The following is a 17,260-nucleotide window of genomic DNA, read 5'->3' as shown; positions in this document are numbered from 1 at the left end:
GTAGTGGGGATGTACCATAATGTTTCGGTCATCTCTGAAGATCAAATGTTTAGAGGCACAAGGTAAACAAACCAAGTGTAGAACAGCTTTTGTCGACCCTTACTGGACTTTCTCCTGGACTTCATTCCTTCTTTTTGACTGTTCTTGAATGTGCAGCTGAGTGGAACCCTGCTGTGCTAAAAAAAAAAAAAAAAAATTTAAAAAGTAAATCAGCTTATTTCACACCAGTTTATCAAACCACTGTAGTAATACTGCATTGCTTGAGACCGCGTGTAGAAGGCTATCATTTGCATAAAAGTCTTGGTCAGTGCGTGGTGCGAGTACCTGACGCTCTCACATTCTATCACTGCATCTCCTTCAGCAGGATTTGCCTTATATAACAAAATAGGTGTATTTTTTATGAATATTTTATTAAAAAGATCCCAAATAGTTAGAAACACATAGTCAACCATTACAACAAACAATTTATCATTGAAATTACATTATTTTATTCTCGGATGTTTTATTTTGAAACCGGAAACAGTATGAGAGAAACCGGATGTAGCTGCAGAGAGCCACACCGTTCGAGAAGGTGAGGTGTTTTTCCTCATTATTTTACTTGATTGGGTCTAAAAAAATATGACTTTACTGTTGTGTTAACGATATTCTACCGGTGCCGTTGTAACTTTCATGAGCCCTGCAATCAGTGGCCAAATATTTGTCCGGGGCGCAAATGGATGTCTTCCTGTTATATGTAGCCTAGCTAGTGCTAACGCTTTCTGTCACAATTGTCAACAAAGCAGGACAGTTAAGCACACAATGATAAACCGTGTGTGATGATCACGAGACTATATTCCCCTCTCGTAACTATCGTCCCAATATTTTTTAGATATAGATGTAGTGAAGGGGCGGAAATGCTCGTGTGTGGTTGTCACAATGTAATGATACATGATTCACTGTTATTAAGTTGTAGGTTAACTTACATAAACAGCAAACTCCTTTTTGACCGTCTAATGGATTCACTAATAAGTCAACTGTCAATTGCTGAGCTAATGAAACATAATTTGCGGTCAATATTATTTCAATATTTTAGTGTAGACCTGTAGTGTCCTTTCACATTCAGTTTTGTATTTATTTGCAATAAATATTAGACATTACTAACAGGTTCAGAAAAAAAATAGTATTTTCATGAGGTGCAAGATTAATCAATCCAGTCATTCAGCTGTGACCAGCAGCTTAGCTCTCCAGCTTGTTCAAATTAAGTTTCCCTCTGGCATAAATCTTAGGTATGTTTTACATGGTTCAAGGGTTATGATATTACTTGTATAAGGAATCCAGAGTCGTCTATGTTATGCTATATTCACCACGCTAAGCCTAGCTTTATTGCATGTGGTGTTTTCACACATAACTTCAGTCCATTTAATCCATAGTCTTGTGTACCTTTTTGAATAATATTGTTCTACATTACATTCTTTTCAAGTAAATGAAAATCTTAGCAGCTGCAGCTTTACAGGTTATGTCATCACCTGTGAAATACACTACATGATTAAGTCACAAATGTGTAGCCAAAGCCTGCTCAGCTGAATGCATATCTGCACAGATTTCTGGTTCCCTTTTGACTATAATTGAATAAGAAGTGTCCCTGCTCATTTGCTTTGGGGGAATGTGGTGGTTTGTGTTTTTGGAAGGTTTTCTTTGGTGCTGAGCTCTGTTCTGTGGCTGCAGGGTGAGCAGAGAAATGGTGGTCAGCCCCTGTGTGTTTGTGAAGCAGCACTCTCCCTTCAGCCCTGTCCGCTCTCGAGCCTGCCCCACCCGGTGGCCCTCTCCTGCTGACAGGCCTGCTGGGCCACTGGTCACAGGCTGTTGTCTGTGACGGGCAGAGCCGAACTGGAGGCAGATGAGTTAGATCAACAGCCCAGTGAGCAACTATGAACTGGAAAGGTTTAGTATTTATAACATAAAAAAATGTAAAAGGTTACAAATTACAGTCAGTAAAACAAAACATTTTAAAAATGAATAGTGACCATTGTGACTGTAAATTGTTTTTATTCTGCTGCAATAAATAACAGGGTGTGCAGATTATATTTGTCAAGTAAATTAGTTATTTTAAGACATTTTTATTTTAAGAATTGCACATCTGTCTAATGCACTGTGTTGAGAGACATAATAATTGCAAATTGCAATGACAAAAATGACTAATATTAAATAATAATAATAATAATAATAATAATCACAAATATTCATTAGAATAAGATGAGCATGTTTGCAAAGACCTCCCCATTTCACCAGAGAAGACGTCTGTCTCCAGTCTCATAATCCTCTGAAAACATCATGCTGCATCTGCTGGCCTCCACTTCATATTTCTGTTTATTGTTCTAGGAGTCTTATGTGGGAAATTGGGGACTTCACTTCATTAAGCCTAAACCTAAAAATCACTTGAGACTGACAAACAAACAAACATGGAGTCCCAAAGACAACAAAGCCAGAGGGCAGACGTCACCATGGCAGCAGAGAGCACGCAGTATCTCTGTCTCTCTCTGTCACGAAATGTCTCACCATCAGGACAGGGGCAGCCTGGAAACAGAGGAGATGCTGACTCATAGTGGAATAACTCCAGATCCAAAGAAATGCTTTTAAGCTCTTTAATTTGTTCTTTACAGTAAAGTTCTTTATATTGAAATATGACCAACAGCACACACAACAAGGCCAATAAAGTCTATTTATTTTTATATTTCCGAAAATAAGAGAATTTGCTTTTACTGATTTAGTCCACTCAAAGAGTTAATCTTTTGTTTTGTTTTCTTTTTTAGCAGTTTTAGTAGTTTTTGAGCAATTAGTTTTAACTATCTCTTTGTACCTGTGTGTGCTGTCTGGTAAACCTGCTTTATAATTTTATGTCTGTTTGAAATATTTTACGCAGCTGTGCAATTAATCAAAGTTGAATTGTGATCAAGATTACGTCATTTTGAATTGTCAATGATGGGGTTGGGATAGAACCACAGCCAATCCTCTGTCAGTAAAAAACATGTGGTTTGGAGCAGAGTTCTGACTTAGAAGGGCGAAATCTGTATTGTTTATGTTCATGAAATGAATATTGAGAGGGAGACATTTTATAAATGGACATATGAATATTTTGGAAAAAAAAAAATCTATTTTAATTTAATATAGCAGAATCATGGCCACCAGATTCTTTTCTATTTGCAAATGGAACAACATTTAGTGGCGCTGACTCTCATGTGTGCAGGCCGAGAGCTTTGCAGAGGTCCGCGCTCTCACAGCTGTATAGTGGATGAATGCTCACTGGTGGCACTTCAGCATGATCCAGTTGTATGAAATCTGATGCTGAGACGCATTAGAGGCAATTTGGGTTATTGCCTCCACTTGAGAGGGGCAGGCGCTGACCTGGCTGAGGGTAAATACTGAGGCAGACTGTGTGAGGCCACGCCCTCTTGTGTGATCGGCCCACACATCTTGGCCCGACTGATGTGTAGATGGCTCTGTGCATTCAGAGCCTGGGGATCACAGATAGAATCTGGTGTTTGTGGAAACCTGGGGAGCCCCGAGTGAAAGAGCAGTGAAAGAGTGCAGGCGCGGGGGTGAGAGGACGGGCCAGTGAATCGGCCACTCTGACGGATGGAGAAAAGAGGCTAAGGCTGATGAGCTGTCTAAAAGGATCCCTTTATGCCACACACGCCCATCACTTTACCAATCACTGCCATATGGGATCCTTGGGGACCAAAACACCATTCATCATCTCATAAGGCTTTGATAGGGAAATTTTATCTTTCTCACAAAGATTCTCCTCACAAAGATTACAAATACTGCAAGAGAAACTACAAAAGATAATTGTAGAAAAATGTTTACTATGTGGAGAGATTAAAACTATATCGCAAACAATATTAATAAAGAAAATGTATTTATATTTAACCTAATTTAATACATTTGCTTACTTTCCAGGTATGTCATGTAAATTGCTAACATGCCATATTTTCTCTCCTTTGAAAATACATGACAGGCATTATTTAATTGCTTACCTGTGATATGAACAAAGTATATTTAGCCTCACTCTTCTTCCTTGTTCCGTCAGATTGAGAGTGGCATGCTGTCCCTGGTGAGTAGAGCAGCCTGGGGATCCCAGTCCTCATACTCTCAGATCCCAAACAGATTACACTGGCCTGCTGTTTGTTAGTGAGCCTCCAACAAAAACAAACCTGCCCGTTCAGCTCTCTTACCAGGGAGACCACGGATGGGCCAGTGGCTGCAGGTCAGGTCGGTGGGCTTCCCGCAACTTGGATGAAATAATAAATATTATAAGGGGAATAAATTTAGCCCCAGACACTGCAGAACCAGAAGGGTTGTTGAGATGGCGTGTGCTATCTGTATCTTTCTATTGCCCCCTTGAGGTGAAAAGTATTGTTAATGTAAGACCCTCTTAGGTATAGTTGAGATTTTTACAGGCCAGCTGTGGTTCTGTTCTAACTGTGGTTGTTTTTCATGAAGGTAGTTTTAGGCAGTGCATTTTGTACTCAGCCATGACCCATAACCTTTACTGTGAAAGAGACTTGTCTATACTATTGTTGTAAACTTTACCTTTGGCTATTTTCTGTGTTTTTAAATGTAATGTTAAGGTCACATTTTCCATCTTTATGACATGATTGAAGTTTGGTCTACTGGATAGGGATGCACCATTTAAGCTTTTTTCTGTTCCGATACCGATACTTTGTTATATTACTTCAATTTAATACTTTCAATATCAAAGTATAAGAGGGCAGAGACTGAAAATTTTATTTATTTCCTTTAAACATAAATGGTGCTTGTGAAAAAGTTATCGAAATATGTTTTGTAACTTATTTAGGATGAAAAGTAATTACAGAACAGATATGAAAAAATACAAGTTCAGTTTTACATGGTGTTTTGAGCCAATTTTGATAAGTAAATCGTGTTATTAAGCCAATTTATAGACCAAAATGGAATATTGACTGAATCGATATCTTGGGATCAATATCTAATCCATCAAAATGTTCAATATTGGCGCCGATATCTGACACCAGTATCGTATCAGTGCATTCGTACTTCAGATTCTTAAGTGTGATCCCAGATGGGAGGTAAGGGACAGTTTCCCTTATTGATTCCACTGTACTTTGCCATGAAAACTCCTGATTCTGCACCTGATCATTTCTATTGTTGACTACACCCTGTATAACAACAAAAATCAGCATTTTAACAACATTAATTTTAGCTGCCCCCACTTGTATTAAATATCATTGCCTTATAGAATGTTCTGATGTGAACAACCAAACAATTAGTAGAGGAAGGAGTGTCATGTAGGCCTGTCACGATAACACATTTTGAAGCACGATATATTGCTACAGAGAATTATTGTGATAAACGATAATATTTAAATGTTTTTTTGCTACTGACACAAAGCAGGAGAATCCCTGTAAAACAAATTTGAATGTACAAGATTATTAAAAAGCTGTAACAAATATCAAATACAAAATGAACCAATAATGAGCCATAGAAAAATAATTTATTCTACCCCTACAGCTCAAATCTTACCTTGTTACATAAAAATGGCAAACATCAAAGTCAATATCATAGTTGTCATGACAGGCCTAGTGTTACGTATGTTTGAATTTCAGACATTCACATTTCCCCTGTATCTACAGTGTAGCTCCTTTGCACTCAGCAGAATCCTGTGGTGCTCAGAAATCAAATCCAAAACCCCAGAGTACAAATTGGCATTAAAAACAAACAAATAGAGAGAGCCCCATCTTAAAGTGCACTTCCTCAAAAACGATGTATCCTTTTAACATTTTGGCCCGTGTCTGTAACGCTGCCATTGGGTGAGCTCTTTGGTTTTTCTCATTACATCTGACAGGAGGCTTGTGCTGTATTTTGTATGAGTGTGTGTATTGTGTATGTGTGTAAATGCGAGGGGTCTGGGCAGTGTTCCCGCGTCCATGCACAGCCCCCAGAGTAAAGTAAACAGAGCGGCTCTTTTCTCATCCCGGCCGTCAGCAGGCTCTCCCCGGGCCCGCTCCAGAGACCACACAGTCGGACCACACACACCAGATCCCTCCTCATGCTTCCATACACACGGACCACACAACACCAGGCAGGCCCCTCGCACGCAACCTGGCCGCGCTGTCACTCTGCCCGCTGCGTATCTCTGTGTTTGTGCACGTGTAGGCTTGCTGTGGAGACGGGAGACAATAGAAATGCCACAATGAGAATCGTTGCCCTCCACTGCTCAGCTCTGAACATATGGTATTGATAAAGGATATGCCAAACTCTTGTTTTAGGCCTGTTAACCTCTTAACGTCTTCGTGTCACTTACACAGCCCTCCCATTTCCTTTGACAAGCACAGGGCAGATTAACAACATAAGACAAATCCTGTTGAGTTTTTCTAGTTAACTCCACGATGTTGAGCTCCTGTAGCAGAGGGGCTAAAGTTTCCCAGAGATCTCCATGGGCCAGTCTGTAAAATAGTTTACTCCACAAGTAACTTCTAAAGCTTTTAAAATGTTTTATTTGATCTTTTTCATATTTTTTCCTTTACATACATAAAAGGCACAAATGTAACAACAATAAACAAACAAAGGATGAACAGTTACAGTTGCACAAAATTAAAGATCACAGAATCATTTCTGGCCTTCTAAGCAGAATACAAGACATCCATTTCTCCCATATCTTGTCAAATTTGTTCATTTGAAGTCTATTGTACATTTAATGCGTTTCCTGACAAAGCTTGAGTATACCAGGTTGTGCCAGTCGTCCAGGGTTGGGGCATCAGCCTTCAACCATTTTTTAGCCAATGACTTCTGTGCTGCTAAAAAGAACATAACAAACAAATGTACTCGTTTCCACAGAATGCAAATGTCCAAATAATAATTTGTCCCAATTTAAAGACACTTGTAAATTAAGTATTAAGTTTATTATAATGTATATGATCAAAGTGTCAACTTCAGAATATTCTGAGTGAAATGTTGAATGCCTATTAGCATGTTAATTCCCATTTTCTTTACCTCAAAATTTTGATTATGCAAAACTTTGTTTATGTATAATTATTACCTTTAAATGTTAGCAAAGAGGTTTACACTTGCTGCGGGTCTGATACGTGTGAACTCCTAAATTGTTTGAGTGTAACATGTTTTGGCTGCAGAGCAAAAGAGCGGAAGCGTCAGACAGCCTCAGAGTGTACAGAATGGTTAGCCTTTTTGAGCCTGGCAGTCATTTATTAGCAAACATCTGTGCTGTTGAAATACACCCTTTCCCTTCTTTCAGTTAAAGTCTTTGTCTCTCCCCAAAATGAAGTGATTTGCATGGGAGCTCCTTCTCTGGTCTCTGTTCTAAACGTCTTACTGTGTTGTGTGGGCTCATGTGGAATGATTGGGGAGGCCAGGTTTATTTATCCTTTGCTGTGAGGTTTACATTCTTCTTTCCTCTCTGCTCTCTGTCTGCTCACTCGCTCTTGGCTCTCTGCTCTATTTTTCCTATTATCTGAGAGATAACTACCGCACAGCATATGTACATGGTATGGTATAGGGCTTACAGGTTGAGGATTTAACACTGTGGAGACCTGAGTGTTTGGGCACATTTCTAATCTCTATCTTAACTAAATTTAGAATGATACTTCTACAGGAAGACTTCTACTTCTACAGAAAAACAAAAAAACTGAAGTTGTGTTGTTTGTGTCATGTCTTCCAGGTGCTGATTGACGTGTCCTTTGTCCTCCACCATGTCTCGTGCCCGTCAGCCCCCGCTCGTCACGGGCATCTCTCCCAAAGAGGGTCCGGCCTGGACCAAAGTTACCATCCGCGGAGAAAACCTGGGAACGGGCCCAGCTGACCTCATCGGTAATGCTTTTAATTTGCACACAGCTGCCAGTGACCACACAGTACAGTTTAAAATGTAATTAATTTAAAGCCACAGTATGTAACTTTTAGCCAAAAAATAAAAAAATAAAAGCACGTTCTTTTACAATTTGATTTTGTTTACTGCACTGAAAAACTTACTGTGAGCTTATTACTTGGCCTGGAGGACGGCCTCCTGCTGCTTGTTTCTGTGGAAATGTTATTCCTTTGGCTATATTTTTCCATAGTATGGCACAAAACTTTCTCCATGGAGAATGTTCCGAAATATGGTTTTAACTTACTATTTCCATGGAGTCTTACAGGTAACGGGGCAACTCCAGAAAGTTTTATATACTGTACCTTAAGTTTATAAGCTTTCTATTTTAGCTATAATTTTTTTTCCATATAACATTGTTTATGATTTGCTAGTATTGGAAAATTGTTCTTTTAGATTAAAAAAAGTATTTATAAAATGATTTAATAAACTCGTAATTCTCTAACAATGCATTGCAGTGTTTCCCACAGGTTTATTGAGACGATGGTGGCACAAGCGACCCATATTTGAATCATTTTATTTAATAAAATTTTCGGAGTATAAATCTCACTCATTGCTGCCACTGATCAAAAAAGCACCAGTAACAGATTAAATACAGTTACATCTATATGATTTTGACCATATTAGAAACATAAAGTATTATTTGTATCACCAATATTTGTTCAGTGTATTTTTTTAGATTATGGGGGCAATGAGGGGGCACCATAGTCTCCTCTATTAATGGTAAACATTGCATTGTTTATGTGGGCCCCAAACAAAATACTGAATATGTACTTTGTTAATCGCATTTTGAGCGATTTAAAGTTTTGGTTTGTAAGATTTCAGGTCTGAAACAATTTTCTTCAAGTTTACTAATGTTTTTCTCTTTGTATGCATAACAGCAGAGGACACATATCTGGGGTTGGGCTGTCCAATCGCTCCACTTAGCACTTCACAGTTATCCGGCTGTCAGCCTATTTCTGTCCCAAATACCCAGAGGGCCTAGAATTAGACAATTATGCACAAATGTTCCAAGTGCTTGTGCATTCACATAAACAACAACCAGTACAGGACAGAGGCAGGAAATGAGTCACTAATGTGGATATTATTTACGCTTTTATGGGCTGTTGGTTGGTCAGTTTGGGGTTTCGATTTTTACTCTTTACATTGGAATCGTTTTGAAGAGTTAGTTTATGGCTCAACTCTCTTTGTGACCGAAGAGTGCTCGAGAGGGGTTAAAAAGGGTGACAGACGTAAGTGCAGAGTGTAGTGTGCCGGTAATGAGCCACTTAGCACACAATTGAAACGTGTTAAGCTCCAAGTGAGAGGGGAGGAAAGGTCACCGCCACGCATGCCCGTCATGACCCCAACTTGAACTTTGACCTCCTGTGGCACATTGACCCCACATGCAGAGAGACGCTAAAGCAGTAAACAGTTTGTGTTGTTTTTACGTCATTGTTACACTTTGTTTATTTATGTTGTCGCATCTCGTCAGTATCTCTTACCATGTTCTTGTGCTTTTTTTTTTGTTTCAGGGTTGTCAATCTGCGGACATAACTGCCTGCTGACAGCTGAATGGATGTCAGCGAGTAAAATCGTTTGCCGTGTGGGACCCGCCAAAGACGACAAGGGAGAGATCATCGTCACAACCAAGTCTGGAGGGCTCGGCACCTCCACTGTTTCATTTAAACTGCTGAAGCCTGAGCGCATTGGTGAGACTTTACCAGCATATTATACAAATTATGCTTTGTGTTTGGTTTTCCTTACCATTTAAGGTCCTATGTTACTCAGAACTTACTTTTGCGAGCTTTGTAGACAAACTAATAATGAATGATTACTCTAACGTGTGAATGAAACAAAACGTACCGTAGTTGTTTTTTGTTTGAGTGAAGCAATTTGTGTGTTTATACATGCGTGAAATAAAACAAACCGAAAGGCCTTGACTACATGGGACTAGGCCTGTCACAATTTATGATTATATTGATATTGATATATTGATTCAGCAAATATCACGATTAAACAATAATGGTGAAATGAATCTATAGCACTTTCACAATAAGCTTAAAACAGGATAATCACAGTAAACCCTTTTCTAAGTGAATAATTTTAAACATAATATGGCCAGCAATATATAAATAGTTCAATGAGACACTTAAGTAGTTAGTTCTAGTATCTAGAATGTGTCATGTAATTTAATTATTGGACCATCGACAACTCAAATGTCATCATGAAGGCCTAAAATTTAGAAAAAATTCCACTAGTATATATTGAACGATAAGTCGATATAGTAATTATCATGACAGACCTACGTGGGACTTTCCTGGTTAAATAACAGTAAAATATATATCCACAAAAGACCCTACATTTAATAAACAGGATAAATGTGAATGCAGGTCCCAGAGATTTCAGAAACCACATGAAACCTTCAGAGTTTGTGTCCCAGCGTTATACTTATGTCTGTTTTGTCTGTTCTATTGTTTTTATACAGTATGTCATTTTGCTCAGTTATGTAAAAGTGAATCAACTTTACGAAATAATGAATTAAAAGACAAGTTAGGCCAATTTAAATAATACGAAAATTCTACTTCCCAAACGCATTCCAAATACTCTCAATGCCCAGCGAACTTTTCCACTCAACCTAACACACCCATGCTGCTGTCCTGCATTGCCCTGTGTTGATGCAGGTATCCTGGACCAATCTGCCGTGTGGGTGGATGAGATGAACTACTACGACATGAGGACCGACCGCAACAAAGGGCTCTCCCCCCTCTCCCTGCGCCCCACCAATCCACTGGGCATCGACATAGACAAGTATGTTAGAACAGACACCAGTCCATGCACATGCACACAAATCACTCGGCACAATCACACAGGGGTAAACACACGCTCCAGTCCGTGAGTCATGGTTTACTTCCATAAACAGACACAAACTCACCCCATATGCAGCCGTTTGATTTATTTTGCCAACACAGCAATGTCTGAAAACTCTGTGACCACGGTACACAGCAGTGGAAACACAATAATTGTCTTTAAAGTAGGGTAAAAAACCTTTTGAGACAAGTACGCACTCCCGCCAAGCTGAGCCTCCCACACAGACTGGCCGTAGATGGCTGTAATGTATAGCTTGTGTTGTCAGGTTTTGGCATTTCGTGCTTAATGTTTGTTTAGCTTGAAGGGGCCTGGGGCAAGTGACCGCTCGTGGCCAGAGACAAGACCCTTATAAACAGTATTACCCATTTGCTCAACTCCCCACTGGGCAGTGCATCCATCATGTCCTTAGAATGGAATAATACCATACATGTTATTGTTATGACTGCGGCCGTCTTTAGTTTGATAAGTTAAAACTTTAAGCTTTTTGTTAAGAAGCTTATCTGTCACATCTCTGTGTGGTGTTTCAGTTGCAGGTATTTATATTAGCTGCCGAACATCTAGATCTGTATAAGTTCAGTCAATTAATCGGCCAATGTTATCTAAGACGAGCAAAACTTTTATTAGTTGACAATTTAATTAGGATTATAAAAGAATCATATGCACAACAGTGGAAGGGAAAATACATGGAGTGAGCTAGAGACTTGGGAGTGAATTTTGAAAATTGGGAACATTTTAAAATGTCTTTTCAAATACAAATACGCAGTTTACAAATACTTTATAAATAGTTATAATTGTATTAAAGCACACTCAATTGTAATTTCAGTTTGGGTCAGACATACAGACAGATCATAAAGATACATAAGAGTTTTAAGAGCTTTTGCCAGCACCATTTATTTATTTACAACATTTGATATTTATTTGCATATACAGCTCTGGTAACTCTTGTAAATATGTCATTTAGTGAGTAGGACCAGCCTGCTTTATAGAGACATAAAACACAAAACTTCTATTATTGTAGCTTGTACCATTCTATCCCTAAGTCAGTGCTCAGCGACTGGCACGGCTCTGCATCGCATTGAGGTACACACCAAACAACTCTTAAATAAATTAGAAACAACTGGAGGTATATCCCATTCTATATTTGTGAGTAATCATTGTGCTTAAACAGTGGTTCCATTATTTACAATATTATGATGTTTCTTTTGTGACCACCGTGTAAACCTTTTTTTTTTTTTTTCTTGGTCAGGCGATATTGCAGCACAAGATGAGTATGTTATTTTCTTGTGTGTGTGTGTGTGTGAGCGTGTGTGTGTAACAGCAGAGTGGGTGGTGATGGTGGGGCTGGGGTTCAGTTTGTGTTGGCCATGGGTCATTAGCAGAGATCAAACTTTCTTAATGAGCACTGGGTCCTCTCGGGGCACCCAGGCGTCACACACTGCACTTCCCACGCCAGGCTTTCACAGACTGGAAACTACTGACTACACACTGCCCCCTGCTGGCGAATTCTGTCTCTAACTATGCCTCTCTGTATTTATTTGCCTAATTAATATAGTGCTGCAATAACATGGTTGCTTCCTTGTTGTGTTTTAGAGGAAAGATCCCACAGAAAGACATGGAGCAGACGTTTCCAGGGATGACTGGAGATTTTACTAGTGAAAACTTCTCAGCTGCTTGGTATCTGATAGAAAACCACTCAGGCTCCAGGTATGTTTATTTTAGTTCCCATGACACGTCAGCCATTTATCATTTGGAAATAATAATAATAATGATTTAATTCAGTTTTGGTAATTGTAAGAAGTTGCATATAGAAAAAAATAGGTTCCTTTTGTGTAAACTGTCCCTGGATTTTTGGATGTAACTCTGTGTATTGATGACATAGATGGAGGTATTATGTTTTAGAACTCAATGCTACTTCCTGTATTCTTTCTTTCTTTTTATTTACACAGAGAGAACCATTTAGGGCACTTAGACTCTTTTCATGGGTGTCCTGTTCAAAATACAATACAAAAACAAAAAAACAAACAGCTACACTACTATAGCTACTGCCACTGCTACTGCCTCTACCACCGCTACTACTACTATTTTTTATTTATTTATTTATTTGGTGTATGTATGTTAATGAGCAGACATGACATGACAGACATGAACATAAACACACCGGTTTATAGCCAACGGGTAATTTCCATCCGTTGTCCCAAGTACTATTACTACTACATTACTACTACTATTATTTTTATCATTGTCTTTATTATTATTGTTATAGCATATTCTCAACTTTTTTCCGCAAACTATGGATGTATTTACCACAAGTACTATTCCACCAAACCAAATAATAACTACAAAAACATGAAAGCCTGTCCCATGCACTTTAGAATTGCCTTGAACACTGTTTGGGTGACGGGAGACCACGAGCTGCAGATGAGGCAGGCTCCTGAACCTTGAGCCCAGTTGTCATGTCAGACCAGACTGGAGCTATTTTGGACCCTCCTGGCTTCCTCCGTCTTCGCTGCTTATCCTTCCAGTCACCCAGACCCCAGGAATCGGTCTGACCAGGGGTCTGTGTTTGGACTTCCCTGGGTGACTGTTTCTTCCTCAACCGGAAACCTCACTACAACATTGACACTCATAGTCTCATACTGAATTCTATGGATTTGCAACTGCAGCTATTTATGCGCACAGTTTGGTATAAAGGGAAATGAGCTTTACCATGGTCTAAAATTATCCAAAACATTTACTGAAATTAAAATCTAAACAAATACAATTACAAAGTTACAGAATTACAAAGGCCTGTCACGATAAAAAAAAATTGAAGTATGATATATTGCTGAAGCAGTGGTGGAAGGTAACAAAGTACAAGTAAGAGGAATTTTTAGGTATCCTTTACTTAAGTAACTTTTACAGTTGATACTTTTTACTTTCACTTCACTACATTTGAGAGCAGGTATCTACTTTCTACTCCACTACATTTTTGAACTGGACTGAAAAGTAAAAGTACTTTTCATGTGATTTGAGGGGTTATTTTTACAATGTTTGTGGTAACATCCCTACTCAATTTTTCCGAGTTCAAGCTTCGGCTTTGAACAAACAAATGTAAGTCCACAAAATTCATGAGAAAATTAAGAAACGTATTCAAAATCTTATTGATCAAAATCTGTATCATTTTAAATCAATATCACTACATTTACACTTTAACAAATTAACACCACTTACTTTACTTTTTACTTTTATAGTACATTTTTAAACGGGTACTTAAATACTTTTACTTAAGTAGATTTTTTCATGTGATACTTGTACTTGATTAACTTTTCACCACTGTACCTGTACTTTGACCTAAAAAACAAAATTGAGTATGTCATCCATCACTGTACTGCAGTAAATATAGATGATAAACAGTAATATTGAAACTACTTTATGCCACTGACAGATGGCAGCAGATTTAAACCACAAAAACTATTCTAAAATGTATTTTAAATAATATATTGTTAATGCTGTTAAAAAACAATGAGCTGCAATAAATGAACAGTAGAATGAAACACTTTAATACTTAGTTTACAACTTAAATCTTATCACATAGCCAAAAAAATAACCAACAATTTCCCAGTTGTACAAAGAAAATGTACACACAATATTGACCACAAAAATAATTGTTCCATCAGTCATATATTGAACGATAAGTCGATATAGTGATTATCATGACAGGCGTAATATTACAATATTATTTAATCTATGTAGTTTTTTTTAATTTTTTTATTCCTAAATACTATAACACACTGTGGCACAACTTCGAATCCAAATGCTATTCAAAGTCCCATTTCTGGCAATGTAATAATCATAATAATAAAAAAAATAACAAGCTATTTACATTTTCATTTAACTTGCATTTAACCCTTTCAACCAACTAACCATTCTGAGTTCACATTATGATGTCTGCCTTTGTGGTCTTGTCGTTCCAGTTTTGAGCAGCTGAAGATAGCTGCCAATAATCTGAAAAAACAAGCCAATAAGAAGAACGAGGGCAGTCTGGCCTATGTGAAAGGAGGTCTGAGCACTTTCTTTGAGGCTCAGGATGCGCTCGCAGGTGAGACACATTAACTCATTTGTCTATGAATGTCAGATAGTCTGTAATTTATATACACACATTTTAAATCAACCTCCCACATTTTACTCAGAGTGCATTTTTGATTTTTGGAAGTCATGCAAATGTGTTCCTAATGTGCTCTGACAGCGTTGACTCAAGATTTTAAATAATGTTTTAAAATATTAAAAACTGAGCACAGGTGCAAAACCCTATCCCCTGTCTCTCTCTGTGGTATTTAAAATCAATTGTTAAACTTGTCATTTATACTTTTGTCTGTTTACTCCCCGCCGCCATCGTAGCTACTTAGTTACTTCCTCGTACTATTTATAAATCCAATTTCTTGCCTCCATCATCATTATTATTATTGCTTTCCGCGTGTTTGTGGCCCAGTTGGGATCGAGGGAGTGTTTTCATTGTTAGCGATTGAATCTAAATAAACAGAGCAGACCTACACAATGCAGACTGGAGCATTAGGACTGATAGTGCCGATAACAGAGCCAGTCAAACCAATGGGAACAATACAGAACGTGCCTACTGTGTGCCCACTGCCCTAATGGGAAATGTACCGTCTTCATAGGAAGAAGAGATATTGTGCAATGCATTGATTGACTTATGTGACCTTTGAACTAGGAATGAATTTGCAAAATGATCAAATTATTATTTTTATTTTGTACATTTGCATTTTATGGAAATAACAGTGATTTATAATTTTAGTGGCATAAAATACTGAATGCTTGCGTGGTTATTGCTTCATAGCATGAGACAAAAACAATCGTATTTTGTGAACACATAAATGCCTCTTTCAAATGTAATTTCTGGAATATAATAGAGTATTATATTGTAGCCAATGTTGAACTTTGCTCACACGAACTTAGTTCATTTAAACCTGACTCCTGTCTCCTCATGATGACTCATTACACCACTACAACATCCTTTCTTGGCTTACACCTGGCTTTTACAGTCAGATGAAATTAAGTGGTTAGCCAGCAGGGATCATTTAGAGATATTCTGTACTCGAGCTTAGCTTAGCCCCGCCAAACCCACATACCAGCGGCACACGGCTGGTCCGGCAGCCAAACCTGAGGGGCTCTGTTTTAGCTCAATGCCAATCCCTAGTTAGCACAGCTGTTCAAAAAGCTGTGAATCACGTCTTTGTTATTCATATTTTTCATTTAGAGCCGCTGAAAAGAAATATGTTGAATTGTTAGAACGCATGATTAATATTCTTCTATTCTTTATGTGTTGGATGTGGCTACAGTGTGCAGAAAAAACTGTAAAAATGTGAAAATATCTTATGCAGCAGTTGCCATGTAATACTTTCCTAATTATTTTGCAATGTAATAATTTTCCCCTAATTAACTAATCGTTCCTTCAAAGAGTTTATAATTCCTCATCATCAATCCAGGCTAAATCATTTATTGCTATTCTATTCACAAAGTTTCTGTAAACTCTCCATGTGAACTACCATGAACTGCTGAAAGAGATGGAAAAAGCTGTTTAGACATGGAGCCATAGTGACAAATGTTGCCTTCAGAGGGTCAGGTCACTGGGGCTGATTGACTGACAGATGGAGGGCTGGACAATTTGCTCTTGTTTCTCCTAAAAATGTTGAATTTTGAGGTTTTTCATTGTTGTGTGAAAAGGAAGTCTCCCAGTGATGCAGGAAGCGGAACGGCTACCGTGGTCCAAAAATGCCTGATTCCCAGGGCCTATTCCCTGCGCCCCCAGCCCCGGCAGGAGTCAAAACATCTCCAGCTTTAGAATCCAGGGACGCTGCAGTATTTTTATTCTTATTCATTTTTTTTCTTCTCAATAGTTCCAGGAAGGCAAGCAGGAGCTCTTCCTTAGGTCCTGGCTGCACGTCTTATCCGGAGCTGACCTGATGTTTAGGTTAGCTGTGACGTCACCAGAAGCTAACTGTGTGACAGAGGCAGAGGACATACAGCTGGCAAAAGGGCAGAGGGTGGGAAGGGTGGAGGTGGGGGGGACGCCTGGAGTGTGCGTGTGTCTTTTTCTTCCTGTGTGTTCTGCCCTATCAATCACATGTACACACACACTCCCTCGGCCCCTCTGTTTGAGTCTGCATATGGTCATATTCTCTACTGCTGGCCATCTAAAAGTGAGAGGTGCGCACTAGGTCAATGTCTATTCTGATTAGGCGAAGGCGTGCGTGGGAGTGACCTTGCTCTCTGCCTTCAGGCTTCTGTCTGTCTTCTTCATCCCCTTATTTATTTACAGAATCCCCCCCATACCATTTGCTGTCTCCAGCCTCTTGCTTGTGTGGAAATGACAGTAAAAGTATCTGCTGTTCTGTTGGTACACATAAACAGACCTGCCGTAACTTGCCTTGGTGTTGTGTTGAACTCGTAATTTTCTATTGCCTATTCCCGGTCTCTCGTTGATGATTTTTTTATTTTTTTCCATCACCTACTTTTTCATAA

At 38.7% G+C, this 17,260-nt stretch overlaps 1 protein-coding gene across 1 annotated transcript in view; it reads left to right on the top strand.

The window, feature by feature from the left end:
- Positions 1 to 500: 500 nt before the first annotated feature.
- exoc2 (exocyst complex component 2) overlaps positions 501 to 17,260 on the top strand; it is a 35,969-nt gene continuing 19,209 nt past the window's right edge. The window contains exons 1-6 of the mRNA XM_033964774.2: positions 501 to 571; positions 7,691 to 7,839; positions 9,406 to 9,582; positions 10,555 to 10,681; positions 12,332 to 12,445; positions 14,695 to 14,819. Coding sequence (XP_033820665.1) covers positions 7,722 to 7,839; positions 9,406 to 9,582; positions 10,555 to 10,681; positions 12,332 to 12,445; positions 14,695 to 14,819 — 661 coding nt within the window. The 5' untranslated portion in view covers positions 501 to 571; positions 7,691 to 7,721. The remainder of the gene's footprint in view (positions 572 to 7,690; positions 7,840 to 9,405; positions 9,583 to 10,554; positions 10,682 to 12,331; positions 12,446 to 14,694; positions 14,820 to 17,260) is intronic.

Source organism: Periophthalmus magnuspinnatus, chromosome 4, assembly GCF_009829125.3.
Source record: "Periophthalmus magnuspinnatus isolate fPerMag1 chromosome 4, fPerMag1.2.pri, whole genome shotgun sequence".
Classification (NCBI taxonomy): Eukaryota; Metazoa; Chordata; class Actinopteri; order Gobiiformes; family Gobiidae; genus Periophthalmus; species Periophthalmus magnuspinnatus.
Note: the sequence above shows the minus strand (reverse complement) of the source record. Positions and strands in the feature narration are given on the sequence as shown.